Raw genomic sequence first — 26,022 nt, forward strand, 5'->3', positions numbered from 1 at the left:
TGAAACAAAGCTCCAAGCCCTGTGTCTTGAAACAGGTTACTTTGGCTGTTGACTAAAGCATCTCAAGTAGGTTTCTACAGGCAAAGTGGGAATATCACCCCTCTGTGAATTCAGAGTTCGTATGGGGACCCAAACTTCACTTTTTGACAGGGTCCACCAAACAGCAGTGAGTCTGTGTCAGAACCGTGGTGGTTGAACAGAGAACATTGTCCTCCTGACAGGATGCCCCCATAATGCTATGAAGAATTCTTAACCTGTCATTATAAATCATTGAGTTTACAGTCTGTTAATGCCATACCCACTAGTCCTGTGCTTAATCACTCCACAGCCCTTTTGAAGAGAGAAAGACTTTTACTCCTCTGATGGCTCTGGGGCTTACAGCACAGTATCATTTGCATTGACTGTCATGCTTCTGTAATTCAAAAGGTTATTTTGTTGGAGCTGAGAAAGGCTGCTCAGAAGTAACTGAAAATGACAGCCTATTCCGCAGACATCAGCCCATGTGAATGCTGTGCTGCCATCTCTGTCTCTGGAAAGCACTGTTTGCTTTATCTCCCTAGTTTCTTTGCGCTGCTGAAGATGCAGCTGAAATGGGAAATGCAGAAGTATTAAATCAGTGTTAAATAATTGACAGCTTTCCTTGCTACAGCATCCATCTTGCTAGGGAGGGGAGTGAATTGGTTTACGATCATTTATGTTCAAAGCACTTCCTTGCATAAATATGGCAGAGGAAAAAAACCCAAACAATAAGGGCTTAAATACTGCCCCGAGCAGAGGGGATTGCACAAGGGATGGCTCTGGTAACTCTGTATGAGTTATCATCATCTGCATGCAGAGCTCTCTGTGCTTTGAGGGAAGGGGTACATCTCCGGGCAGGTGCCTGTGTGCTCACTGATGATAACCCCTCTGCTTACTCTGTTTGCAGCAGCGGAGAAGTGGCGCAGGATGGGAGGTGAGCCCTGGCAGCTGATTGAACCCGTCGATGGCTTCCACCCCAGCCAGGTAAAAACCCACCCCTGGAGACGGGTGGGAGCAGGGGGAATGGGCAGCACATTGCAGGGACCGGGTTTGGGGCACTCTGCTGGCCTGGACAAGAGAAGGCTCCTGAAGGGGAGACCTGAGAGCAGCTCCAGTGCCTAAAGGGGCTGCAGGAAAGCTGGAGAGGGGCTTGGGACAAGGGATGTAGGGACAGGCCAAGGGGAATGGCTTGAACCTGCCCGAGGGGAGACTGAGCTGAGCTCTGAGGCAGAAGCTGTTCCCTGTGAGGGTGCTGAGGCGCTGGCACAGGGTGCCCAGAGAAGCTGTGGCTGCCCCATCCCTGGCAGTGCTCAAGGCCAGGTTGGACACAGGGGCTTGGAGCAGCTGCTCCAGTGGAAGGGGTCCCTTCCATATAAGATACCGTATAAGCAGAATGTAATTGTGGGTCAGAAGCTAAAACAAAAATGCATTAGCAGGGTGTGAAAACTTGGTTCAAGGAGAAGCAGGCTGCTGTCTCTTACCCTTTCTGCTACATCCCCTGATGGTTTTCACCCTGCCAATATAGCACATACACATACAATTTCCCTTCAGTGCATAACTTCTAGGCAAAACAAAGCTCTAAAGGACAGCCAGCAGGAGGCACAAATTTAGAGCATCAGAACTGGGTAGTTTTGAACCTAGATATAATTGGGCCTCTTTGTCCTCAGCACCTACAGTTTCTTTACAGGATAATGTTTGCTAGAAGTATCAGAGGCATTTAGAAGCATGAGTTCCTTTGGGCTTGCAAGAGTTTTACACCTTATATTCATGTGATGTTTAAAATACTGTCAAAATGCCTGGAAATAGAAACCCCAATAAAATCAGACTCTAGGGCTTTGAATATACATTTATGGACCAGGTCAGAGAAGAGCAGGTATTTAGTCCTCACCTTATTTTGACTGTTCAGAAGGATTTCCTCCTGATCAAGCAGCTGGAATGTGGCATCTTCTTTGATTAGAGGTTATGGTCCATTCCATTGCTGTACATGGGAGTTGTCTTTACAGTGGGGTCTCCTAAATGCTGCCAGGAAAGAACTGCATTGTAGAGGCACAAGAAGTTGACAGTATGTGTGCTCTTTGCAGATAGCTGGAGCCCTGGGCACAAGCATCACCTGGCAGAAGGCGCTGCAGGAATGGCCTCACGTGCTTGGAGAGGAGAACCCATTCAATGACCAGATAGAAGCTGTATTCAAAGATCAAGGTGGACACTGACTTCAGATGGCCGGAGCTCTGACGGGGTTTATGGTGATGCTTCCCAGTGCATGCCACGGAACCAGATGATTGAAGACACACAGAAAGGGAGAGGGCAAGTTGTCAGAGCCAGTAGCAGTGGACATAACACAACAGTGCTCTTTTCAGTCTGTATCTCACCTGCACAAGTAGGCTACACTATGCAAAATAAAAGTCAAAGGATACCTGCCAGCTCGACCACTTGTACTGGTTTGTAAATCCATATGGGATTTTAATTCCATACATAGCACACCTCTAACCCTACCTTCTTTTTTCCCCCTGCAGAACTCATAGGCTTCAAACAGCAGAGGTTTAGACTGGATATAAGGAAGAATTTCTTTCCTGTTAGGGTGGTGAGGTAATGGAATGTGTTGCCCAGGGAGGTAGTGAATGCTCCATCCTTGGCAGTGTTCAAGGCCAGGTTGGATGAAGCCTTGGGTGATATGGTTTAGTGTGAGGTGTCCCTGCCCATGGCAGGGGGGTTGGAACTGGATGATCCTGAGGTCCTTTCCAATCCTAACTATTCTATGATTCTATGATTTGTGCTGTTTCAACAGTGAATCTGATCCCAAAAGGAAACAGTGGGGAGGAAAACCCCAAACTCATTATACTACTGTAAATTGTATGGAATTGCCCTGAGTGTCACTACTTTCTTTAGCTGCTACTTGCTTATTAAAATATGCCAGAACAACAAGGTGCTGGGATTCGGATTTGCCTGGCAGCACTAGTACAGACTGAGCACGAGTTCTCTTCTCCCTGCCCCAGCATTAAAGACAGCAAGTTGACAACCCTGTGTCTTTAAAACAGGCTGCCTTTTCAGCCTTTCATACATCTTTGCTCTTTTTCTTCCTATCAAGTCTGATACACCCAGCGAAGGGTAGAAGGAACAAGTGCATCCACATGGTTTTACTACAGACCAAGTACAGCACAGACAACAATTAGAGAATATCAGATAAATGCCTCGACGCCAAAATACAGAAGCATAGCAATTAAAAGGGTGAAGGGAACAGTGTGTGTTTGGAAGGCCAAATTTCAAGCAATCTCATTGCAAATGATTGTGTTTCATTTGAGGTTGGGATTTAATAACACCAATTAGGAGTTTTACAAGCTAGTAAGACTGACATTTCCTTAGCTAAAAAAAGCTTCATTGCCAGAGCAAAACATTTTCCATTTATAGACTCATTAGTGAACATCTTGAATTTGTGAACAATGGAGAAAAAAGCTTTCTTGTAAAATTAGAACAGCATCTTCTCAAAGATGACTTACTATTCAGGATTACAAACTGTTCAGCTGTTCTACAGGACAGTCAGTCAGGAGGCCAATCAGTTTAAAAGAAATCAGAAATGGATTTTAAAACATCTCTGTTGTGTGATTCTATGATGCTGTTTCAAAGAAAACAGAATTCAGCTGCAAAACCCAGCTGAATTTCTGCACCACAACCATCAATCACGTCCCAGTACCACTCTAAATGTGTAAGTCCTATATGTAAAGAAATGCTTCCAAAAACGCTTATTATTATAAAAAGCAACACCAAGCTCTGAATCCTTCTCATTGCCATTAGTTTTAAAAGGCTCCTGGTGCTCAGACTGGTTGAAGTCAAACAAGGTTTCATGAAATTCAAGCATTGGAGCAGTACAGTAGAAGGAATGGTATATGAGGGCCTTCCAGTTAGAGCAGGTGGATAAGTGAGGGATTATGTCACTGGCTGGTTCCAATGCACTGCAAATGGGAGGGTTGTTTTATGCCATCTTGCTCATAGTCTTTACTCAGACTGAAAGCTTGGTTTGAAATCACACCCTAAGAACTGTTTTTGAGGTATTGAGCATCTATAGGCACCTGAAGCTATGCAGTAGGAGCTCTTTGAAGCCTCCACGTGGAAGTTTAAATAAGTGGACAGTGTGCCCTGTATTCACTGTCCATGTTGTATTGCTGCTCCCAAGGCATCGCATTTCCTTCCCAATCAAGTAGCAGTTTGAGTTTCACATTCTGAATGGGAGAGTCCTTTCTTAAACATTGCTTGGACCCCAGCTTTTCTTCTTCAGCCTACCAATTAATATCCCAAATGCACAGAAGACCCCATGAACCAAGGAGAAAGTGTCTTCTTTATTTGAAATGAATAAAATAAACCTCAATACATAGGTTGGAAATATTTAAAGACATCAGAAAAAGAGAACTAACTGTAAAAGAAATTACATAAATGGCAGGATGAAAACAGCAGAAGCTAACAGAATTTAGTGTTTCAAGTGTGAATACATGACAGCAATAGCAATTATAAGTATTGCACTATTGCATTTGCAATTAATGAGCTGGTATTTCACCCAGCCCAGTGAAAAGCTGTGAAAATCCTAAGTTTTAACTGAGAAGTTTTGTTATTTTATGGATGCTCTAAGTACTGCTGTTATCTGCGTTTATGGACGTGTCTGCGAGGGGGGAGAAGAGCCATCCTTCCAGCCAGCAGAGCATTAGTTGGTATATAGCAGCTTTGTAGTGTCTTACAGTAAGAGAAAGCCCTTTTACAACCTACTCCTGGCTCTCAAATGCAGAACTCTAACTTGTAAAAACCATAAGTCCCAGGAATGTTGACATATACAACCCTAATATTATTTTTCTCCCTTTAATATAGCAGTCCTAACAAAAATAATCAAGACCTTTTGTCTTTATTGAAGTGCAATATAATGCATACATAATTCCACACCTGTAAACCACATAGCATACAAGCCATGCACCTATCCATACCAGTTGGTATGAGAAATGGCAAAAGTAGTACAAATATATTGTGTGTGTGTTTTGTTCTGGCTGCAAGGACACTGTGCAAGCAAGAAATACCCATCATGCATGTTGGAGAATGTAACTTCTATGCCTGATCATTACAAAAGCAACCTGAAAACCCCTCCAATAGTAAATGCTCTTCAGCATCATCCTTGTTAGGAAACTCTGAGCTATTGTTTCTTTCAGGGAGCATAGTTATCTAGGAAGCTTGGTTTTTCACTAGCTTGCCCCCCTTCCTCCCCTGGAGTGTGATTTCCTGCAGTAGTTGTTTAAAGAAAAGAAAGTACTTGGCTAAAAAAGACCAAAAAAAGGAGTTATCCAGCACATTTAGCAAACAGCAAATCACTTCCATCATACTCAAAAGCTAGGAAGTAAAAAAAGCTTTAGAATTCTTCAGTGAAATACAAATACTGCATAATATACTCCTGTATAATGTTAAATACTCTCTGACATTTAAAGCACAAGTGACCCAGAAGACTTTCCACATTTCCATTTAAGTTCCATTCCTTTTCTGTGCAGTTCATGTCGGTTTTGTATACGTATTTTCTTTGCCTTTCTCTTCCAGACTTTAAAGCTTTCCAATTGGTTTATAGCAGGCATCAGGCTGCCACATGCGAAGGTCAACAAGGACTTGGTTGAGCTTCTGCATCCAAATATTATGCTCTTCTTTAGTATCAGCAGACAGCCAGTTCCTAAAAGCAAAGAACCCAAGGGGTTAGGTTTGCCTTTCTCTGCCTCTATTTAGTTCTTCCAAAGAACACCAAGATGATCATCCCCGGAACACTAAATAGCATTTTATCTGTCTACTCACTTGGTGACACAAAGGGTGTCTCTGCACTGGCTGACAAGAGTCTCTCTGTCATCTTCCCTCTGAGGTCGGACAGTTATTAGTTCAAAAGTGTTGGGACGGGCACAGAACTCCCTGTTGGCAGGTTCAATCTGATGATTTGTGCAGTTAGCCAAGTTTATCCGGCCCAAAGGATGCTGAAAGGAAAGTTCATCAGTCAAGAATTCAGCAGTCAAGAGTAATTCTGACTAATACAAGCTTTGAGCAACTTTTGCCATATCAAGTGACACCCCCCACATCAGTGACTCCATACAAAACGAAGGATTCCCTTTTTGGTGTTTAAGAGCCACTTTAGGGATGCTTGCATCATTCTTGTCAAAGCCCGTAAGTCCACAGATTCATCTTCAAACAGGCAATAAGGAAGGCACCTTAAGTGCCGGGTCTGGCTGATTTAGCTCCCTCTGTAATCAAAGCTAGATCCCTCCAAAGAGGATCTCCAGTTTAAAGCCCTTTCTCTCTTTCTGCTGACTATAGACAGAGGCTCAGCTGTATGCCTGAAGTTACACACAATTTGTCTCCTATTCCTCACACCTACAGAATACCACATCAGGGAGCTGCTCTTGGCTTGGAGAAAAGCTTGTTACTTATTGGGCATGTTCAAAATATTATTCCATAGATAAGTAGAATACCCAAGTTACAGGAAAAAGGGTAGCTTCATTTCAAGGAGCATTAAGAAACAGGTTGATGATATATCTATATATATAGATATACACACACACACATACAGCCATGGGAAATCTATTAGGAAAAATATTTCACCATTTAAAGCAGCCATTGCCCACAACTGTTATTTCTGAGGTACATCTATCTCTGCATGCTAGAATACACATAGTAGGGGTGAGGGAGGCATTAAATAAGGATAGTTTAATATTGCTGTGGATGACAGTACATCAGTAGAACGCAGCTGACCCTTTCTCAGAGTAATGGTGAAACAAGTTTAGATTTTCAAGAGCACTGGCAAACAAACCAAAACTGCTTTCTTGCAGACAGCAGTAGAATGGGAACCTTCTTCTTGCTTAACTCAGCTTTTTTGCCTATCTTCTATTACAGTAGACAAAGATTTTTCCCTCTCTCCTGGCAGCAAAATAAAGCACATTGATACACTTGGCACTGTCAGCTACCAGCATATGGTCTTCTTCTGTTAGCAGTGAAGAAACTAAACTCAGGCCTCTGGATGGGCATAGAAGACCCAAAAGGAGCAGAGTTTGCAACAGAGTTTGGGAAAGAGAGAGTTCTGCCAACAAACAAGTGAGCCTTTAGTGGTAAATGACTTAAGTGAGCCAGAAAAGCCCTCTTGAAATCAGTTTGTGAAAGGACCTGGAAATAGTTCAGCACACACTGTAAGAAGAGGCCAAGGAGACACGGTTCACCTCATGACAGAGGAGCCTCTGATTTGCCTCATTAGCCAGACAGTAACTTAGCTTTCCATGAGAACCATTTAAAAAGTACCAGTTTCAGCTATAATGTGGAGCTGTGACAAAAAGACTGCCAATAAGATAGTCCATAATTACAGCTACGGTTCTGCAATACAGAAGGGTTGCACACTCTAGCTCTTGGCCATATTAAGCCTTAGAGTCATCATTTTGTCTAAAACTTAAGGTAACTGGATACAGTCTGCTTATGAAGCTGTGCAAGTCTGATTAATTCCAATTAGTCATTTAACCAGCCCAGTGAAAGCCTTCAGACTAAAGAGGAAATTAAATATGGATCTTCCTCCACTTTTCCTTTTGTCACCAGATACAGTTGTACGTTTCCAAGTTTCCCTTGACTGACGTCAGATTTATGAAGGTCCCTCCATGCCCCAGGGGAACATTATAAGCTCGAATCTCATGCTTTGAATGTACTTCTTTGTTTTAAGCCTGAACTGCCATTAAAAAGGACCATCTAGTTGTGTAGGGTACTAAAGAACTTGGGTCTGGAGCTTTAGAAAACAGCATTACCTTTCGTTTTTCATCATCCGGGTATGTCCAGTAGGATACACAGTTCCCAGACAGCACACACCAGCGCCTATGCCATGCTCCAAAGCCACTGACATCTTCAAACATAGTCTGAAAAAAACACAATTAAAACCAATGAGGTATCATTATACTCTGACTGTACTCAACTGTTTTTTCTACCAGGTAGTTCTGCAAGTCCAACCCTTCACAGAAGGAAACACAGAGTCATAGAATAGTTCGGGTTGGAAAGGGCCTTAAGATCATCCAGTTCCAACCCTCCTGCGCTGGGCAGGGACACCTCACACTAAACCATGGCACCCAAGGCTTATACACTGGGAGAGACTTCTTTTAGTACAACATATTGATTTTCCAGACAGCACAGAAAAGAAGCTCACACTATCATTCTCGAGTTTGCTGCCCTTGCAAAACACCAGACTTTCATGTTGATAGTGGTTCATTCTGTTATTTTAAGATAATGGAGGATTACTTACAGCAGATACAGGATGAACGGTTCACAAACCATGATTAGTATAGCACAATCTCTTATGATAAGTTTTCCAGTGCCTAAAGAGGGCCTATAAGAAATCTGGAGAGGGGCTTGGGACAAAGGCCTGTAGGGACAGGCCAAGGGGAACGGCTTGAACCTGCCAGAACAGGGGAGACTGAGCTGAGCTCTGAGGCAGAAGCTGTTCCCTGTGAGGGTGCTGAGGCGCTGGCACAGGGTGCCCAGAGAAGCTGTGGCTGCCCCATCCCTGGCAGTGCTCAAGGCCAGGTTGGACACAGGGGCTTGGAGCAGCTGCTCCAGTGGAAGGGGTCCCTGCCCGTGGCAGGGGTTGGAGCGGGAGGAGCGTTAAGGTCCCTTCCAACCCAAACCACCTGAACACCCAAGTCACCTTTAACTTACTATTCAGGATTACAAACTGTTCAGCTATTCAACAGGACTATTGGCGGTCCAATCAGTTCAAAAGAAATAAGAAATTGCTTTTTAAATACTTGTGTTGGTAATCATTTCACTGGATGCAGGATTATGCCAATTTCAAGCCCCATTTATTTAATACTGAAAAGCTTAGTATATGAATTCTATTCCTGATCTCTCTTGAACACTTACAGAATTCCCCCCACCCCCATTAACGTGTTGGGTTTTCTTGCTCTTCACAATTCAGATTCTCATTTTTATTGGGTAGGGAGTTTTCAAACCCTTACTCTGAAAAAACATGTGTGAAGTTAAGGAAATAACTACATTTAATAGGACTTGTTATTTCCATGGAAGCAATTTGAAGTATCTTACCAAAAACCCTTTCTCTTCCACAGAGGAGTCCACTTGGCATTTTAACTTCAGATATATATGACCTTCCAAAGGAGACAAGAAGGGAACCTGCAAAAAAGTAAAGCAATTAGCCATTGAATTTGAACACCTCTCAATTCTACCAGCTGAAGCAAGACACCTGCACCAGGATGTTAGCACAGTCTTGTTCTTAGGATCTTGAGCCAGAAAGAAGTGGTCAGTCTGAAGCAAGACAGTAATAATCACTTTCTGTTTCAAGTTCATTCAGAAGCTTTTCAAGGTTTGTTTGCTTATCAGTTTGCTCAGGACATAGGCACAAACGTGCTTCTGTCTATAAAAACAAGCACTCCAAGCACGGTTAAACACAACACACAGCACCAGTCCACACCCTGCAAGCTTCTGCCTCAGTTTGACATTAAGCTGGTTGGAAAATATCCTCGTGGGCTTCAACAGGACTGGTACTTGGATGCCATGAGCATTTTCAGCACATACTGATGTAGTAGTGCCTACTCAGAGAACTATTTGTATAGACCTGTAAGGGGAAAAAGTAGTGAGAGCAGTTCTCAAGTGGCACTCAAGGTGTTGAAGACCAGCTGAACCAGTGTACCAGAGGGTGGTTAAATGGTTATTGGATACGGAAGAGTTTTGAAGAGGAACATGCAATAAAACCTGCCTATTGACTTCCCCAATCCCTCCACACATGTTGATCAAGTGGAATTCAGTTTTGCTAATAGTTCAGATGAAGAAGAGTAACCCTAATAGCTAAAACTGTACATCTGTAGGACTCAGTGAACCCTGCAATAGATTTTACAGTTAGAAACTGACCACCTTTGAGCTGTAGGCATACTGCAGCATCCTCCCAGACATGGCTTATGGGCACAAGCAGGGGAGGAAATGGTTATTATGCATAAGATCTGCTCCACTGGACAGCATGCATGGCTCGCTCATGTACCTGGCCCTACCGTAGAGCACAGCAAACCTGTGAGCACCAGGTAGGAGTGCACATGACCATTTGAGAAGTAAAACCAGGAAAACATTTCCACATAACAATAGTAAGTTGCACCAGTCCTGGGTTTTTACCAGCAGAGATCATTTATAGCCCTGAATGCTACACCAGGGAACACTGAGTTGTATCCTACCAAACCACAGTAAAATCCGTTGCTGAATGGGGAGCTCAAGTTTGTCCCATTCCCCACTTCCAGTCTATTGGGTTTGCATTCCTTTCTAATGAGAAATTACTACATCCCAGTTAGCAACATATCCCTTCCAAAGGCAAGTGGGGTGGAGATGGTAGAAAAAGTTGCAAGGAGTTAAACCAACATTTAAACCAGCAATGATTTTCCCTGGTCTTCTATCAGCAGAGTAGCTCATTTTATGTCCTATGCAGTTCAGCAGAAGTTGGCTTCACTTTCCTGACCAGCAATCTTTAGGAGACATGGATTTGTTTTGAAACAAGAACTCCCCATCCCCTAGTGATCTAGGGAGACACACGATAGGTAAGGAAAAACCCTAGGCAGCTGAATCACACTGAGTTCTAGCAGCATGCTTCCTATTGTAAGAGACAGGGAGCAGAATTCTGCAAGTCCTAAAGGCTCCTCATGGTTTATGGTTCATTTGTAAATCTCTGTAAGCACTGAAATCCTGCAACCAGGCCAGGCAGATATGAGCAACATGCACGAGGAAGCAGTTTCCTATTCAAAGTTATAAGCTAAAGGATCATAGCACCTGGTCCTGGAACATGCAGCTCAACAGCTCTTTTTCCACCCCTTCAAAATTTACCTAGGGAAAAAAGAAACACCTCAATGCAATTAGTGCAGACTTAAGGTTTAATAAAACAAGGACAGTTACACATGAGTATGTTTTTGTCCTTTCCACCCTGTGCATAGCAGTGGGAGGAATGGAACTCCAAATACCCACTGTGGCAGCACTTTGTTCCGTATCAGGAATGCATGGAGCAAGTTAAGAAGAAGCTGTTTGGTACAGCCATGGGCCAAGTCCAAACCGAAGCTGTACAAAGATGATCACCTTTTTGAATTTTTATCAAATTATTTGACATAAAGGGGGAATTCTTATTCATTAATAACTGTTGAACTTTGCACCTAGAAATAAGTTAACTAGGTGATGATTTCCCTGGAATTTCATTTGAACCTTATGCTTGTCCTAGTTCACTAGTCCAGTCTAGTGTCCTGTCCTAACAGGTAAACCAAAAGAGTTCAAACCCAAGTTGCTAAATGTAACATAAAATGCAATTCCCATAACTCCAAGAATAAAGGGTTTCCAATAACCAAGCCATACACAAAATGAAAATCCTGCACTCAGTTCTGCTTAAGAACAACATTTATGCTGAAGAACAAAGCAGCTACTTCTGAAGTTCATGCAGTCAAAGAGCAGGGCAATGCAACTGATAACTTCTGCAAACTGCTCCAATAATCAAGTCTGCTTCTATCCACAAAAAGCAAAGCTTGTAAAAAGCAAACTGGGATTATTGTGATGTTTCTAATCTTATGCACAAGCAACCAATTGCTTTTATATCATCACTCAGCAAAAGCTATAACTGCAATACTACCATCATCACAATAAAACTAAACTGGCCAAGGAAAAAGTTTATTCTGCTGCTTTTTGGATAAACCTGTAATTTAGTACCACCGTAAGATGTAGTAGCTTCTGAATTTAAGTCAGCTTAAGATAGTTGCTGGTGTAAACACCTATTAAGATAGGTTTCAGGTATAAGATATTACACAGTCAGAGATTGTAATGGACGTAAGATTGTATGTGTTTTTAATTTCTGATGGTAGAAGCCAAGAAGCATATGCTGTTCAGACAAGGAACTAATAGCATAAAACGCAATAATAGCTCTCAAGAATGAAAATAATTTGCTTCTACAAATTGAATTAGGATATGAAAGAAAACTCTTACTCCTCAATATATTCAAATGGCAATTTTAAAGTCAATTAAATGCAATTTCAAATACTTCATTATCATTAAAATACAATGTCTTATTTAGGAGTAACTGCAAGACCAAGAGCAAGGAACAATGGGAAGACCCCATACAGAGACACCAACTGCATACAACAATTTTTCTTGTCAGTGAAAGGAAATCAGTAAATAAATGCCTTCTTTGTCTTTGCATAACCATACCTTATGTGGAGCTACAGAAAACCCCTGGCTTAATACATTAGTTTTCTTTTGTACCTCAAAATCACATTTCAGTCATATGAAATGAAATATGAACAACTAGACATAAATTCTATACATAAACAACATTTACATAAACGTATGTTTTGGTTCTAGGATGGTAATTCCATCTGAAAACAGTGACCCAGACTCATAGCTGTTATTCCAATAACATGTAATTACATTTGGATTAATAGCCAATTATTTCCCTTACCTTGTCCAATGCAAATTTGGCATTTCCTACAGAAGACAGTGAGAGCTTGTGGGATCCAACAAGGGTGAAATTAGTACTGCGTATAGCATTAGGGCCACCTGGACTAGCCATGGCTGTGGAGAAAGAAGGTACAACACAAGTCAGGACACAACACGCAAGCAGGATGTTGCAAGGCATTGTAAAATGTTTTCTTGGTCCTGCTCAGCACTCCAGTGCGACTCCAACACTCCTGCAGTGCGAGCCCAGCAGCACATCCAGGCAGGAGCTCAATGCACACCATTCCTCCTCAGTACATCCTTTCTTTCCAGAAGCAGTTTTGAATACTCACAAATGGAGAAGACAAAGCATTTCAAGAGGTTGCAGGGGAACAGAGAGCACTCTGGGTCACACTACAAAGTGCCTGTGCCCTGAGGTGGAAATGTGACTGGGAAATCTCTTAACCTCTTCTCATGGGAATGCTGCAGTCTTCCAGAATTGGTATGCAGAGGAATACAGGCACTTATATCAATAGAAACAACCACTATAGCTCAGACACAGGAGTCAGACTAGTTGCAGCAGCATGGTAAACATTACAGAGTTAATTTATGAGCTCCTTATCGGTGCAATTTGTACTTAAACTAGCTCAAGTATCTCCTATTGTAGTCAGACCAGTGTGTAACACATTTCTATATAGTTAGAAAACACTCAGGAATGTGGCTCTTCTCCCCCAAGAGTCAGAAATACATAAACATGTTAAAAATACTACACACAAGCAATCCTTCAGAATCTGTTTGCATTTGCAAGTTTCCTCTGTATTACTTTGTTGACATCAGACTCTGGTTTCAAATCTTAACATTCATGTGGGTTTACCTTCTCAGGAAAAGCACATCAACTACAGGCATCTGATGTAAGATACTAGGTTTGATTTTGTGAAGAGATCTTCCATTAAGCAGAATGATAACTCAGGTATAAACACAATGCCAGTTTCTGAGCTGGCAAGCTGACATCATTCTGTATTTATTACTCCCAAATGATCATCTGTTACAAGTATTACTTATTGATAGACCGCTTTAGAGAGCAAATATCAAGACGAACAATCTACATAAAATGTTCAGATTTATCCTTACCTGGAGTAAGAAGAGTGCTTTTCTAGAAGGAGAGAGAGAGAAATAAAAGCTCAGTGGAGGAACTAATTTCTGCACATCTCTACATAAGACTAAGCAGGTAAAAAAACCCTCATCTGAGATAGTTTAAAAAGTGAACTCATCTTGAAAGAAAGTCCCACTAAATATGCAGTAACTGCATGTTTCCAGCATTACATATTTAATGTAATGTTACCTATTTCTTGAACTGATGGCTGAAGAATTTTGCAGAAAGCTGGACAGTTACAGAGTTCTAAGAGATACAAGAGCCTGCTATGGGCACAGCCTTATTCAGGGTGAGAATATGGCCTTGGGAAGAGGTCATAACCAGGTCTTGTTACAATATTACATTCATACTTACAGAGGTAATAGATGTTAATAATCTCTTTGGAGTAATCACCTATGAAAGAATAAGATGGTAAGTGCATTGTAAACATTAGAAACTAAGGAAGGCTGATCTAAATAAGTTTTGAATGGATACTAGTTGTTGTAATGAGGTCTTGGGGTTTTTGATTGGATGTAATATTTTAGTTGGAGGAATGCTATGTATCAAAGAAATATTTACCGCAGAAGCCTTTAAGTATGCAGTAGCTTGGGATGTTTAACCTTAAGAGTTAACAATACAAATACAGAGATGTTCAGTGTGCTACTGTTGTACATCATCTGTAGCTCCATGTGAAAATATCAAAGTTTAAGTGAGACTGTATATTAATAGAACTGGAATTATGTGCTCATCTAATCTTGAAGCTGAAATACAAGTTGAAGAATCTTGTCAAAAAGCAGATGCAATATGCTGTCAGCAAACCTATAACTCCACATCAGCAACCTACCTACAGGGACACAAAACCATTAGGTTTTATGTAAAGATTCCCCTAAACTACAGCACAGGAGAGAAAGAAACCCTGGACTTCAAACTGATTTTACTGGGGGATAAATGGAAGCACGTTTCACTGTGCCAAATGTAACTATCTGTTTGCAGAGACAGGATTTAAGTACTCACTGCAGTTTTAAGAACTCCTTGGACAAAAAAGTTTGCTTGAAAAAACCCACCAACATCTAGTGTTTTTAGTTAAAGCTACGAAGAAAGACAGATGTGTTGCTATTGATCAACAGAACCTTTAAGACAAATCAAACTGTAAGGTAGGGCATATTGACTGATGGTCTTTTAAGTAAAGTGGAGAACACAGGCACTAATTCACAAGCAGAGGCACCACACCCAACAGAAGTTTGTAAAGCATATAATCTTGCTGAACTAGTAAGACTTCTCCTTTCCCTCCAATATATTTTAGACTCAAGCAAGTGCTGCAGGTCCAGTCTACTAATAGCTGCAGGACTCCATAACCCATCTGTCACTGCAGGTGCTCCAATAAATAACAAGAAGAATAAAAGCAAGCAACAAATTGTCTAAGACCGTTAGTCAGTTCTTCCTGGACACTGCAGTCTTCCTAGAGTACCTGCTGTTGAAATACAACATACTGATTTTGTTGTTTCATTTACCTTAGATTTATTTGCCTTTTTCCTTTTATCAGTGCTCAGAACTTCTTTTCTCTGTACCTGTAAGGCAAGAAGGTATTAAGAAAGTACACCACCTCATTCTCCTTTACACATCGTGTTAGCAAGAACTGATACATACCAAACTGTAAACTTCTATGCTTATTTCAAAGTCATTTGACACATCGTGCCTAAAAGGGAGAAGAAGGGAAAAACGAGTTAACAGACTGAAGCAAAGAGGTGGTCCTTTTAAATGATACTACTTACTTATTCCCTCTTTCTACTCCTTAATACAGGGAGCAAACAGGTTCTATACAAGAGAACTTATTCATTTGGTTGTTTCACTTTTACAGTAACACACTTCAGTGCAAGAAGCACTGCTGTTTTTAAGACTTGACTGTATTACTATTTTGAGAAACTTTAACTCAAAGGTCCAAAGGGGACGGAAGGACAAGGGGCAGGCAGAGAGCATTGACCATTTCTCAGTTTGCACCCTTCAGCCCAGTGCTGGCACACATTTCTGTGAGCAGAGACTGGGTGGTTTGTTTTGGATAAGTATCTTGAAGTGAAAATTCCAGTTAGGCTGGATTTTAAAGAAGGAGCTCATTGCTTTATTTTAGAAGACTTCTGCTAAAAACCAGCTACCTGAACCCACAACACCTGCTAGCTACAGAGGAGAGTTGAAGTTTTAAGCATACCATTTTTTTCCAGATACCAAAACCAAGTAGCCATATAAAATGTTAGTTACTAAAAAAGGGAAAACCACACATCATCCCTCTGTCATTGCACGTGTTCCCTTGAGAGAACACAAGTAGAGAAAACAACAGATAACTTAGCTGATGGTGGAATAAGTCTAGATTGCTCTTTTGAGAGGAGTGCATTCCAGATATTTCTTGAAGTGGGAAAGAGCAATACCACAAGATGTCATCCTGTTTGTTGGTGAAATATGACATCCTTATATCAAGCTGTTACACGGTTTTATGCATGCTCCATCATCAGAGTTGACACTGGTTTGAAAGTAGTTCCTTTATACTCACATAGCAAATGTCGTAGTAAAAGTAAGGGCATCTCCATTCAGGGAGCTGGCAGTACTCGCTAAGGGGGTTGCAACCATGTTTTCTGCTCCAGATCTCAGTATGATTACATAGTAGTAATTTGCTGCTTCTGTCAATAGAAATCAGATAGGTTTATTAGCCAGAGGTGTCCAAGTATCTAAAACGCCAACCCCTCAAATACTGCAAACATCTCTGCTTCACCCCCACTTGAACACTTGGTTACAATCAACATTTGCTTATAAATTTACTTTTAAAACAAGTTTTTACTTGTAATCACTACTGTCTCCACAGGATTCACAACTACTTGGCACCTCAGGCCAGACCTACACTACCCAGTGTGTGCATGGGGAGAGGCACTTTCAGGCAGATGCAGCAGTTCATTTTAGTTCCTTATACTCTGGTTGTTATTCTCCAGGCCTGCCAGCTTTGCCATACATTAGCATCACTACTGCCTGTTCTCGTACGTTTTTCACTCCTGTGAAGGAACTGGTAATTCAGGCAACTAATTTCCCTGACTTTCACAGAAGGGAGGAAAAACCCCTCTCAACAGTGGCAGGAGATGATCTGGAGTTTGTGCAGCAGACTGCTCAACAGTAAAAGCAAATATCATAGCACATTACGCAAACAATCATTACCCCCCAACACTGAGTCACAGCTTTCAGAACAACTGTTGAAGACTCCAGTAAGCACTGGTTTGTCATCTTCTCTGAAGAAAGCAGCAAATGTAAAAGGGATTAATATGAAACACAATTTTGTCCAATGTCTTCTGTCCTCAAGTTTTACTCTGGCAGAAAGGAGGAATCTGTCCAGCTACAATCATATTTGGTAGCATTATATAAAATAACACTGGTTACTGTGAGCTTGCAGATTCTTTAAACAGCTGCGTAACAGAAGCTTACTATTTTCCAGGGCAAGTCTAGACCTACAGAGAGATATTGCCAGATATTCTTCTGGAACAAAAGGAGACATAAATTCACATTTTAACTTTAAAGTGAACTTCAATGACTTAAATATGACACACTAATGGAAAACCAACCTTTGTAAATGAAGTACTGGGGGATGTTAACAGAGAGACTGAAAATAATTAGAGGCTTAACGAGTCTGTCAGAATTTATGTACTGATATTTAGGCACTACACTTGCACCCATCAATAGCATTCCAAGGCAGCAAGACAGAATACAACCCAAGACACAAAACTGTACTTCTTCTCCAACAGGCTCCACAGGACCATAAAAATCTTTAAGACTGGCTGGAAAGGTCTTGATTTTCAAAGGTTTTTCAAAGGTTAGATTTTCATTGCCCCCTGATCTATGAGAAACACCAACGCAGAAGATAAAATAACCCAACCCAGGCGTATGAACCAGAAGTAAATGTAGGGAACGTGGGGAAGGGGCAGGAAATGTGTCAAGTGTTCAGTTGCTGGTTTTACCTGGCTTTTGAACTGTACCACACACAAAGTCTGCTTTCAGAGGTAGACGCATTTCTGAAATGGAAACAGATCCCCTGGATGGAGCATATTTGGTGGATACAGAAGCAGCTTTATCTCTTTTCCTATGAGGTCCCTCACTCTTCAGTCTATTCAGTTCTTCCAATAAAGCAGTTCTCTTCTCAGCTGCATAGAGAAATTAATTATAGTTGTAACAGAGGAAAAAGTAGTACTGAACATGCTTTTCTTCCCCCCATAAGCATGTAAAATGAAGATCATTAATGTTTCTGTTGCAAAAATAGTAGGAATATTCAAGTCAAGAAAGATACCAAAAATATCCTCTTGCCTATACAAGTGAGACAGAACAGGTATTATCCTGTTTTCCAGGTGAAGAACTATAAATAGGCAGTGACAAGGTAGCATAATAAGTTCATTCCCAGTCTTGTTCCCAATTCTTCCAAGGTGTTCATGACAAAGAATTAAACTTGCATCTAAAAACCTACTTGCTAAGAGAAGAAGTCTTTCTGCTTCTGCTTCTTCTTGGGACCCTTTTCCATGCTCCTCATCAAAACAGCAGTTCAGAGCTTGACTGGCTTGATAAATCACTGTCTGCTGCATGTTGATCTCATTATTGAGCTCCTAGAGTAAACCAGTAGTTAAAATAATAAGCAAGTTGACAAAGACTTAGATTCACACATGGAAATATCTTGAGATTAGCATTTCGAGGGCTACAATTCAGAGAAATTAGACTACTTGGAGAGTAACCTACAAAGATCTTGCAGTTTACAGTTACTGCTACAAAAGAATATTGCAGCACCATCTTCTTTTGACCTCAGAAATCATGTAAATAATGGGAGTGACTGACTTGAACATTTTTATGCTTCATATCCAGGCTAGTCTGCCCTTCACCAGGAAAAACAGCAGTTAACCAGAAATTTAGTGTTGTAGATGAAAGAGGCACCACCAAGTATCAGAATATTGCCTACTGTAATTATGTAGTTACGTAGTTCAAAGGCAGTAACCAAATAAAGATTTCCCATTCCCTTCTCAAAATGACAGCTTGTTTTCCCTAGACTTACTCTATAGCTTGAGCCTTTTAAGAGATGCATTATGAAGCCTTGAGTGATATGGTTCAGTGTGAGGTGTCCCTGCCCATGGCAGGGAGGTTGGAACTGGATGATATTGAGGTCCTTTCCAACCCTAATTATTCTATGATTCTATGAAACTGTACAGTTTACGCAGTATCATTCCCTACCACTGCATGTTTATGCTAAAAAGCCTAATTCTGCAGTTCCAAGTAGTGTGTTTAAGTCCTGGACATTCTCAAGGGAAATGAAGCAAGGAAACAGTAAATTAGAGGAAGGATTTTAAGTAGTACATTGCATACCTGCATTTTCTTTTTGATATTGACTTGATCGGATGGGCCATTATGTTTCATTTCTAGCTTGGAAGCAACATCTTCTTTGCGAACAATGATTTGCTTTATTGAAGGACGATCTTTTTCTTTAAATCTCTGAGATCTGTAGGCATCAATGCTTTCAAAAGAGGAAACCCCATTAAACCTTTCACAACTGTAACAATGTTTCCTGGTATTTTTTAATATACATACATATGTATATATGTCACTTATTGATGTTTTTCAACTTGCTTAAACTGCTTTCAAACACATTTCCTCATTTTCACTTTAAGCATCAAACATTAAGACTACATGGGAACTATCTTTGATAAAGGCTGAAATTTTGGAAGAAAAAGCTTTTTTTGCAGTTTAAGCAGCTTCATTAGAAAAGCTAAAAAAAAATCAAGTGTATTAAATTTGTCCACTTACAGAATCAAGGGTGGGTTTTGCATTTATTACCTATAGGGAAGGTTGCGATCCTCTGATACAGAGCCAATGCTGTCTCCAGATTCTGCCCTGGGGACTTTAGTCCTTTGGAATTTGTCAGACTTCAGACTTACATCACTGATGCTGCTGCCTTCACCAGTTGACTTCGAAGGAGAAACAAAGGCCTGGGGAGGAGAAAGGGTTATAAAGGTATCTGCTACAAAAACCATGATCTGCTTTCTCTCACATTTACTAGGTCTTGCATTATAAACAGTAAATAGCATTAAGCAGCCTCCAAACTTAACACACATTTTACAAGTATTTTCTAGGACATGGAGCAAGCAAATTTTACCATTTTAAAGGCACCAACAGGCCATTGAACTTGAGGAGATTTCACCCTTAGTTTCCTAACTAGTACAGCAACAGTTTCTTGTCCTCAGGTTTTCATTAGTGACCAGTTCACTGAATGTATGTATACCACTGGAAGTCCAGCACAAGTAATAGATACATATGTATATATATATATATATATACACTCGAGCTTGGTTTAGCAGAGCTTCCAACATGCTCAGCTATTTTCAGGAGAAAATAACTTCACATTATTATGCTTTCATTAGCAAAATGCCTTTTGTAACTTCTCTATTTGCCCATGTATCACAATACAAGAAAATACTGTTGATACAAGAAAGTTCTACCTCTCCATGATAAACAAGCCTTTACCCATCTCTTAGGAGCTCTCACCTCTGGACCAACAGATTCCACTAAAGGGGTTAACAGAGACATTGACGAAATGTTAAGTGACTCTTCCTGCTCATCCTCATCACTTTCACCTTCTAGGCTCATACTCATTTCTTTCTTCAGCTTTTCTATGTCTGGACCATCTTCTTCAAGAACTTCAAAAATCTCATTTATCACTTTCGAGCTATTCAACTCATCATCCACATTCATTTCAATTTCATATGCTTCATCTAAAAAGTGATATTTAAAACATATTAGTAACATCAGGACTAATCTCTTCATTCTCATTAAATGAGCAGAAAGATCTTAACAGATAAGACAACTATTTTTGCATTTCAAGTAAGCTCAATTACAAAAAGACTTGCAGTCAGGCATATAGAACCCTAAAGTAAACTTCCATCCTTATTTTAATACACTATTGTCACATATACTGCATAATTGACAAGGAAAGAGAATACAAAGATGCATTTGTGAAACAAGTTTCAAGATTTTAGCTCAACCAGCTATGAAATAGCACTGCAAGTCCCACAGTAGAACAGTCTATCTTTTCCCAATAAACTTTTTAATATCAGCATTTTAATGAATCTTGAAGACTTTAAAGTCAAAAGAGAAAAATTATGATGAAAGAAGACTCCCGATTCATTTTACATAAAACTCATTACAAAATATGTGTCAGCAGATGTATGGTGAACTCATTGTTGAAGGATATTGACACTGTGCTGGACAAGTGGCAACAGTTAAGTGCATTAATATACATCTACTCAATACAAACCTTTCAGTTTCTCAGCACACTGCTCAAGTTTTGAGACAGACATGGCTTTTACAGGGCTTTTTGGCTCATCCATCTTCAGAGGACTGGGTTTCTGAGTCTCTTCACATTTAGGACCATCTAAATAGTTATTAAAGAAGATGTTACTGCAGATTATGTCTAGCCTTTTGAATTGCAAGTCTGGGTATTTTTTGGCAGTTGCATGATACAGCTGACAACAGACAAAAAGCCCACGCGATTAAGTTAGGTTGCTGTTAAATAAAAAAACCATTAGAATACATACCCTCCAAAACCTGTGCAACTTCTCAGCTAATAACCAGAAAGCTGACAGCACAGAAAGCAATGCTGAAACCACAGCAGAGCACACTCAGAGCAAAGAGGGACAGCTTAAAAAACAAACAAGCAAAAAAACCACCACAAAAAACCCACCACAGCCAAATCCAAGCCAAAAGCAGGATCTCATCCTGGTTTTCTACAAGCAGATTTGATAGCCTGCTTGTCCAGCACGTCTAAAAGAAGTAGAAGCTAAGTTGACTTTTTTCAGAGAACTGGAAGCTTTTCCACTGAGGAAGCACCAGAAAGGATGTCACGAGTCTCTCTTAATTCTTTTCATGCTCCATATAATACGAATTAATAGCATAAAGGGCTACTGACAAGAGAAGAGCTCCCTCCCATTAGATTATTGTAGAAATTTGGATACTGAGGTAGTACAGTATAGATTAAATCTATAACTGATGATTTTCATTCACTCTCCTTACACTTAACATACATAAAAGTATGAAAATTAGGTAAAAAAAAGAAAGGCAGTTTTTCCTGCCCACCTTTCAAGTGGCATAAGAGTGTAGAATATTATTATCAGACAAAAAGATTTAAGCAGGTCAGTATCCATGTAAGAGGTGCAGTTATATATATATATTTAGTGCTACCAGCCTCTTTACCTGCTCATGAACATCAATGGCAGTGCTTCAGTCCAGCATTAGCCACAAGCAAACAGCAACAACTCCTACCTGAAGACTCCACACTGGGAGACTTTGCTGGCCTATCACTTGCTGGTGTGTCTTCTGCTGATGCAAGAGCGGTGGCATCGGAACAAGGAGAACGTTTTGGACTAGCCGGAGATTGACTTTCCTGGCAAAAACAAGAACATAGTACATTTAGGTGATAAGGGCTGAAGGGACTAAAATGCCAGAAAGAAACACATTTCTGCTAGGAAAAAAAGGCTGCTGATGCAATCTCAAGAAGGATCCTATTTATTTATGTAAGAAATTTAGCTGAGGTACTAAACCCTGTGCAAGGAGCTTTCTTTAGCTTTTAAAGTTATAGAATACTAAAGCCCACACTCAGAAAAAAACACAGATAAGCTAATTGGCTCAACACAGTATCACTTGTCTCCTTTCATGATTCTGCAGGAGGAAAAATATCTCTACTCATTTGTTAATAATCATACAAACCACTTGATACGCAGCCTTGCACAGCCTGAGCACTGGCTTCTATTTACTGCTGCACATCTGTCCTGTGTTAAGAACACGTTAAAGCAGTTCATTTGCTTTAACAAAACATTATCATCTCTCATCATCTTTTGATACATGGCAGTCACATGTTACCATTTTAGCTTCTGGAAGTTTTCTCTTCGGACTTCCGCTTCCCTTGGCACTCCACAGATTGCCCCTGTCAAACCGGCCACGAAGACATGCAAGTTCTCGTTCACGTTCCTAAGCAAATAAAAGGCAATGGGGGAAAAGTTAACAGCTTTAAGACGTCAAAACATTTCAATTCCTCAGGCAGGTGGCAGAACAGAATCTTCCCCAAGCTTATAAGCGAATTATGAACATAACAAAGTCATTACCTGCTTAAGCTGCAGCGCTAAACTGGCAGTAGAGGAGTTTTCATTTTGTTTAAGAAGCCTTTCCTGGATTGTCCTAGTATTTGGGGTAACAATGGGTGTTCTGCACCCTGGAGTATTCGTAGCAGGACTCTGTGTGCTGCGCTCTTGACAACGCTCCCCAAAGCGTTCCAGGAAGGGTTTAATTCCTGATCCCCCTACAAAAGTAATTGTTTTGCCTTAAAAGAGTCTCTCAAAACCACAGGAATCACTGCATCCTGCTGAAGCTTCTCAATGACGCAATTCATCTGCCTCCTTTACAGCTCTTTAACATGAACTAAACCTGAAGTGCAAATCACTACAGTAACAGAACACTGAAGTTAATAAAGCAGCAAATCAGAGCAAATAGAAGTCATCCTCTTGCTGAAGTCCACGAGATCCACCAGTTACTTAAACTGGTTTGCTTTTTCAACACTTGCTATACAGCCAGCCTCACTTGCATCCTCCCTGTAAATGAGCATCCTAGTACATGAGGTGGATCCATTGTTCTGCTCGCACCTCACTTTGTCTTTTATTGACAGCATATCTAGAAGCACACACTTGGCTCTACTGGCCACCTTCAAGGAATTCAAGCTGTTAGTCCAAGTTTCTGATCCAGCAAGCAGTTAACTTAAAAAATTGGGATGATCACTTATTTTGACTTGAATGCTACCACTGTAAAGACTGCGAAGTTGGAGCATCTGTGTGACATTTAGCTTTGATTCCTCCCAACATATGCAGACTTCCTACCTTATATACTGTTTGGAAACCCAGAATGCAACACTTGCAAGAAGCTCTGAATAGTCTCAGCTAACTAATGTTAGCAGGATGTATTTTCACATAGAGAAAAATTTGGCTCTCAAGAGTTACTAAAAGTTTGTCCAAGAAAATATCCTTGTAAAACATGGACACCGTCTGATTTATGATAATTACCACAGAACTCTTTGGGACTTCAGTCAAGTTACAGAAGGAAATAGGCATTATCTGATAAGTTACCATGAATTCTGAATTAATGTGTAGTTTTCAAGTGAGGACACACAAGCCTCATTTAAATAAACATTTACTGAAACTGATAAAACACCTTACCTGGTGTTGTGGGTTTACCCTTGGGTTCAGGTTGCACATGTGTTCCTTTGACTGGCTCTTCTTTGGACTGAACTGGTTGAGGCAAAGTTGATTTTGCTATCTGTGTATGCTTTTCACTTTTCTGAGGGCTGCAGGGATTCTCTGTTAGCGGCTGTTCTACTGCAGATTCTTTAGAACAGGGAACAGGGACTCTTGAGAATTGTGTTAAATTGTTTGGGTCCTTAAGAAGGGGGAAAAAGGAACAACATTTTAATGTTATGAGACTTGTAGATTCTCATTCTTACAAGAGGAAAATGAAAGCATTCTGCACAGCATACTGTAACATAACACACCTATTCCATCAACAACAAAGCTGAGAACAAGTGTTAGAAGCTCTCTGCAGATTTTTCCTAGCCAGTATTTCAAACTGTTTCAGCATTTGATTCCAGGTGCTTTTCCCAGCTACTTTACATATCTTCTCACATGTCCCTAAACAAGACTGCACATTGCAGATACTGTTATTTCATAAATGATCTAAGTTCAACACTAGGTATCTGGCACTACTAATTTCAGCATTCTAATTCAATTCTCATGCAGCAATAACATTTAAGTCAAACAACCACATGAAGTTATCAAGTGAAACCCCGTAGCTCTACAGAAAGCTCCCTTCTGACAGTCAAGAACAGCCACCAATTACTTTGACATCAACTTTTACAAGACTTAGAAATATTATGTTCAACTGAGTCTCAAAGGGATTCTAAGCTGCTTCAGGTCTGCTATTAAAAACAGGTATGTGGGACTGCAATAAAGCAGAAGTTACAAATAGACTCAGATTGCTCACACCAAATCTTTAACAGCAGATTAAACAGCTATGAATTAATATTTGTGTCACCCCCCGATACTCACATCAGTTTTTAATCAGCAGCTAAATCAGACACTCACCGCTATCTTTGAGTTTGCTGGTTTATTAATAGAAGCCTCAACAAGCCTTTGAGAACAGGATGCAGCTTCCTGCTTTACACTGCTACTATTGATTCTAGCAGATGCTCCACTTGTAGTGGACAATTTGGATAAACAAGTAGTGCCAGGCTGTTCTTGTGCATTGTTTTGCTTTGCAGATGGATGACTTAGGTCATCTTCCCAGGAACCAATTGTAGCAGCAAGGTTAGCTAAACGGCCTCTTCTCCCAATAGGGGTATCACTTGCCAGGACATTAGATGCCTGCTTAGGTGGAGAAACAGGCAGATCCTTTGACTGGAGGGGAGACACAGGAACATATTCAGAGGGATCTGGAAAAAATAAAACACATTTATTTTGCTAATACAATGAAATATAGTTGCATCTTTTACATTTAGCTAAACATTGAGTTTATCAACAATTAAATATTCTTACCATTAACAGAATCAAGCTACTAGTTCTGAAAGCATTGAGACTAATCAAGTTGAAGCTTATTACAAAGCAAATCAATTTGTAGCCAAGGAGTTTACTCGGTTTATGCCACTGTTGTGATGAGCAAAGCATCATACTAGGGTGGGGGAAATGTAAGTATAAAATCAAGCTCCAGTCAGATTTCATTATTTTAGGCCTTTCCCCAGTGCTGGACAAGAATTCTTTATGAAAACATTAGTATTCATACACACAAAATTATCTTCTGCTAGCAAACAATCATAGAAACACAGAATAGTTAGGGTTGGAAAGGACCTTAAAGTCATTTAGTTCCAATCTAGTGCCATGGGTGCCTCACACTAGACCATGTCACCCAAGGCTCTGTCCAACCTGGCCAAAGTCACCAATGCAAACACTGAGCACTACCAGCGCTGCTCAGTAAATGAAGCATACCCTCGCTATCCCAGCAGCGTCGCTGTTCTGCCAACCTCTGCATACGTGTTTTGACTGAAAGAGCTGCAGGAACTGCAGGAGTTTCTGATTCGGTGTTTGGTTTTCCTTTCTCAAGCGGCTGAAGCAATGAAGCTCTGTTAGAAGCAGTTATGTGCAACTCTGAAGCCATCTCAGGAGAACGCTGGCTTGTGGAACTTGAAGGAACTGGCTGTATATTCTCTGAACTGGAAGCCTGAGTCTCCATATTGTCGGGGCAGAGCCTCTTTGATGGTGATGGCTTTGTACCAGGTTTCACTGTACAGGTCAGAGTATTCAAACATATTAGTATTCAAAGAATCCTCACTAGTTTTTCAGACAATACAA

General features: G+C 40.6%; 2 protein-coding genes across 7 annotated transcripts in view; one reads left to right on the top strand and one right to left on the bottom strand.

The window, feature by feature from the left end:
• AOAH (acyloxyacyl hydrolase) overlaps positions 1 to 2,444 on the top strand; it is a 52,911-nt gene extending 50,467 nt beyond the window's left edge. Inside the window, exons 20-21 of the mRNA XM_034062068.1 lie at positions 926 to 1,002; positions 2,100 to 2,444. Of these exons, the coding sequence (XP_033917959.1) occupies positions 926 to 1,002; positions 2,100 to 2,228 (206 nt within the window). The 3' untranslated portion in view covers positions 2,229 to 2,444. The remainder of the gene's footprint in view (positions 1 to 925; positions 1,003 to 2,099) is intronic.
• The window catches only part of ANLN (anillin, actin binding protein), an 819,922-nt gene that overhangs the window by 776,308 nt on the left and 17,592 nt on the right, over positions 1 to 26,022 (bottom strand). For 3 of the 6 annotated variants that reach the window (XM_034061971.1, XM_034061996.1, XM_034061967.1), the window contains 23 exons: positions 25,660 to 25,953; positions 24,763 to 25,109; positions 23,842 to 24,061; positions 22,741 to 22,934; positions 22,499 to 22,606; positions 21,902 to 22,022; positions 20,898 to 21,014; positions 20,129 to 20,355; positions 19,421 to 19,572; positions 18,953 to 19,100; positions 18,069 to 18,204; positions 17,569 to 17,751; positions 16,122 to 16,248; positions 15,227 to 15,275; positions 15,091 to 15,147; positions 13,955 to 13,993; positions 13,579 to 13,600; positions 12,473 to 12,585; positions 10,810 to 10,863; positions 9,088 to 9,174; positions 7,803 to 7,910; positions 5,827 to 5,999; positions 4,888 to 5,707 (listed from right to left, as the gene is read on the bottom strand). In XM_034061971.1, the coding sequence (XP_033917862.1) occupies positions 5,584 to 5,707; positions 5,827 to 5,999; positions 7,803 to 7,910; positions 9,088 to 9,174; positions 10,810 to 10,863; positions 12,473 to 12,585; positions 13,579 to 13,600; positions 13,955 to 13,993; positions 15,091 to 15,147; positions 15,227 to 15,275; positions 16,122 to 16,248; positions 17,569 to 17,751; positions 18,069 to 18,204; positions 18,953 to 19,100; positions 19,421 to 19,572; positions 20,129 to 20,355; positions 20,898 to 21,014; positions 21,902 to 22,022; positions 22,499 to 22,606; positions 22,741 to 22,934; positions 23,842 to 24,061; positions 24,763 to 25,109; positions 25,660 to 25,953 (3,200 nt within the window). In that variant the 3' untranslated portion in view covers positions 4,888 to 5,583. Of the gene's footprint in view, positions 1 to 4,887; positions 5,708 to 5,826; positions 6,000 to 7,802; positions 7,911 to 9,087; positions 9,175 to 10,809; positions 10,864 to 12,472; positions 12,586 to 13,578; positions 13,601 to 13,954; positions 13,994 to 15,090; positions 15,148 to 15,226; positions 15,276 to 16,121; positions 16,249 to 17,568; positions 17,752 to 18,068; positions 18,205 to 18,952; positions 19,101 to 19,420; positions 19,573 to 20,128; positions 20,356 to 20,897; positions 21,015 to 21,901; positions 22,023 to 22,498; positions 22,607 to 22,740; positions 22,935 to 23,841; positions 24,062 to 24,762; positions 25,110 to 25,659; positions 25,954 to 26,022 lie in introns of those variants that run through there. The other 3 variants (XM_034061983.1, XM_034061979.1, XM_034061989.1) reach the window with 3 other exon arrangements.

The sequence above is a fragment of the Melopsittacus undulatus genome, chromosome 1, assembly GCF_012275295.1.
Source record: "Melopsittacus undulatus isolate bMelUnd1 chromosome 1, bMelUnd1.mat.Z, whole genome shotgun sequence".
NCBI lineage: Eukaryota > Metazoa > Chordata > Aves > Psittaciformes > Psittaculidae > Melopsittacus > Melopsittacus undulatus.